The 1,765-nt window shown below is 56.3% G+C and overlaps 1 protein-coding gene across 1 annotated transcript in view; it reads left to right on the top strand.

The window, feature by feature from the left end:
* The first annotated feature begins 659 nt into the window (after window positions 1–659).
* Window positions 660–1,765, top strand: part of LOC124704818 (BTB/POZ and MATH domain-containing protein 1-like) — a 6,212-nt gene continuing 5,106 nt past the window's right edge. The window contains exon 1 of the mRNA XM_047237019.1: window positions 660–1,759. Within this exon, the coding sequence (XP_047092975.1) occupies window positions 660–1,759 (1,100 nt within the window). The remainder of the gene's footprint in view (window positions 1,760–1,765) is intronic.

Here is a 1,765-nt window from a genome sequence, read left to right on the forward strand (position 1 = left end):
TCAACATCGTCAATTCTAGGAGTGTGGCTGCACAACAATACCACATTGAACAAGGTGATGGCCTGACCTGTGGACGTCTGAATAACCGACACAATGTGGGACTTCTAGTTTCTCTGGTGCTTCTCCTTCAAAACTTCTACATAAATTGTAGAAGCTTGTTCTGGGGAAGAGGTGTGGTGGAGTGAATCAGCGGGAATTTTTGCGGACTGCATCGACACGGTTGTCTCAATTGGAAATGTTTCTTTTAAACATTGTCTGATGGATGCAAATAAATCGGCTCATGTAATAGCTAGTGAGTGTTTTAGTAGTAAACTGTCTAGTAGTTGGGAGGTTGATCCTCCGAGTTTTCTTTTAGAAACACTTTTGAACGATATAATCCCTGTGTGATTTCAATAAAATGTCACAGAAAAATGTTCCCTTTGTAAACGTCTACTAGGAAATAATGTCTGGCAAGGTGTCAATTGATTGATTGTAGCCCAAGTAACGACTCTGTTTGGGTTGCATACGTACCAGAGCCCAGAGATATCACGATGTCATATATTGAGGCGTTGTTGAAGTAGCCATAAACAACACGGGCGCCCTGATTTGACCTACATATAAATGCACCACCTGTAAACGTCTGCAAGCCTCCATCGATCGTCCACCCTCCCGTTGGCATCATGTCGACGTCCGCGCTCTTGTCCGCCCTGCGCGTCGGCGGCCGGCAGAAGATCACCGCCTCCACCTTGGGCGCGAGGGCGCAGGCGACCGGCTCCCACGTCTTCAGGATCCACAGGTTCACGCAGGTCAGGGAGAAGGTGGCCAATGGCACGGCCGTCGAGTCAGGCAAGTTCGGCGTCGGCGGCCACGACTGGCGTATCAAGTGCTACCCAAACGGCGACGCAGAAGAGAACCAGGGCTGCATCTCCCTCTTTCTCCGGCACGCCAGCCACGCCAAGAACGGCGACGCCACGGCGGGGTACAAGCTGAGCATACTCGACAAGTCGTGGAAGCCGTCGCATACTGAGTCCATAGATGAACGCCGCTTCACGGACAATGGTTGGGGCTGGAGCAAATTCATGAAACTCGAAGATCTGGACAAGGAGAAGCACCTCCAGGACGACTGCCTGTCCGTCCTCTGCGACGTCACCGTCGACACGGGGCTGCGCACCGAGGACTACACGGACGAGGTCGCCACGGCTGCGGCGGAGGAACTCACCAAGGCGCCACCGCCGTTCCCCGTGCATGGCATCGCGGAAGCCATCTGGAACAGGCAGGAACCGGACGTGAAGATCGAGGTCGGCGACGGGCAGACGCTCGCCGCGCACAGATGGGTGCTCGAGGCCGGATCCCCCGTCTTCAAGGTGGATCTCGCTCTAGCCTCCAACGACACCGTCGCTGAGCTACGCGTCGGCGACATGGACGCCGACGTGTGCAAGGCGCTGCTCCGGTTCATGTACACCAACTCGCCGCCGCCGGAGCTCGAGCCGATGGCGGAGCGGCTCCTCGTCGCGGCGGACAGGTACGAGCTGGAGGAGCTTAAGCTCGCCTGCGAGGAGGCGCTGTGCAAGAACATCGACACGAGCTCCGTGGCCGCCACGCTGGCGCTGGCCGAGCGTCATGGTTGCACCGTGCTGAGGAAGGCGGGCATGCGGTTCCTCTCTTCTCCCGGCAACCTGGATGTGGTCTTGGCGTCGTCCGATGGTCTTGAGAAGCTCAAGACTGGCTGCCCATCTGCTCTGCTGGAGCTCCTCGAGAAGAATAGGCCGCTAGATGAGCAGTTACT

The sequence above is a fragment of the Lolium rigidum genome, chromosome 1 (genome assembly GCF_022539505.1).
Source record: "Lolium rigidum isolate FL_2022 chromosome 1, APGP_CSIRO_Lrig_0.1, whole genome shotgun sequence".
NCBI classification, from domain to species: Eukaryota; Viridiplantae; Streptophyta; class Magnoliopsida; order Poales; family Poaceae; genus Lolium; species Lolium rigidum.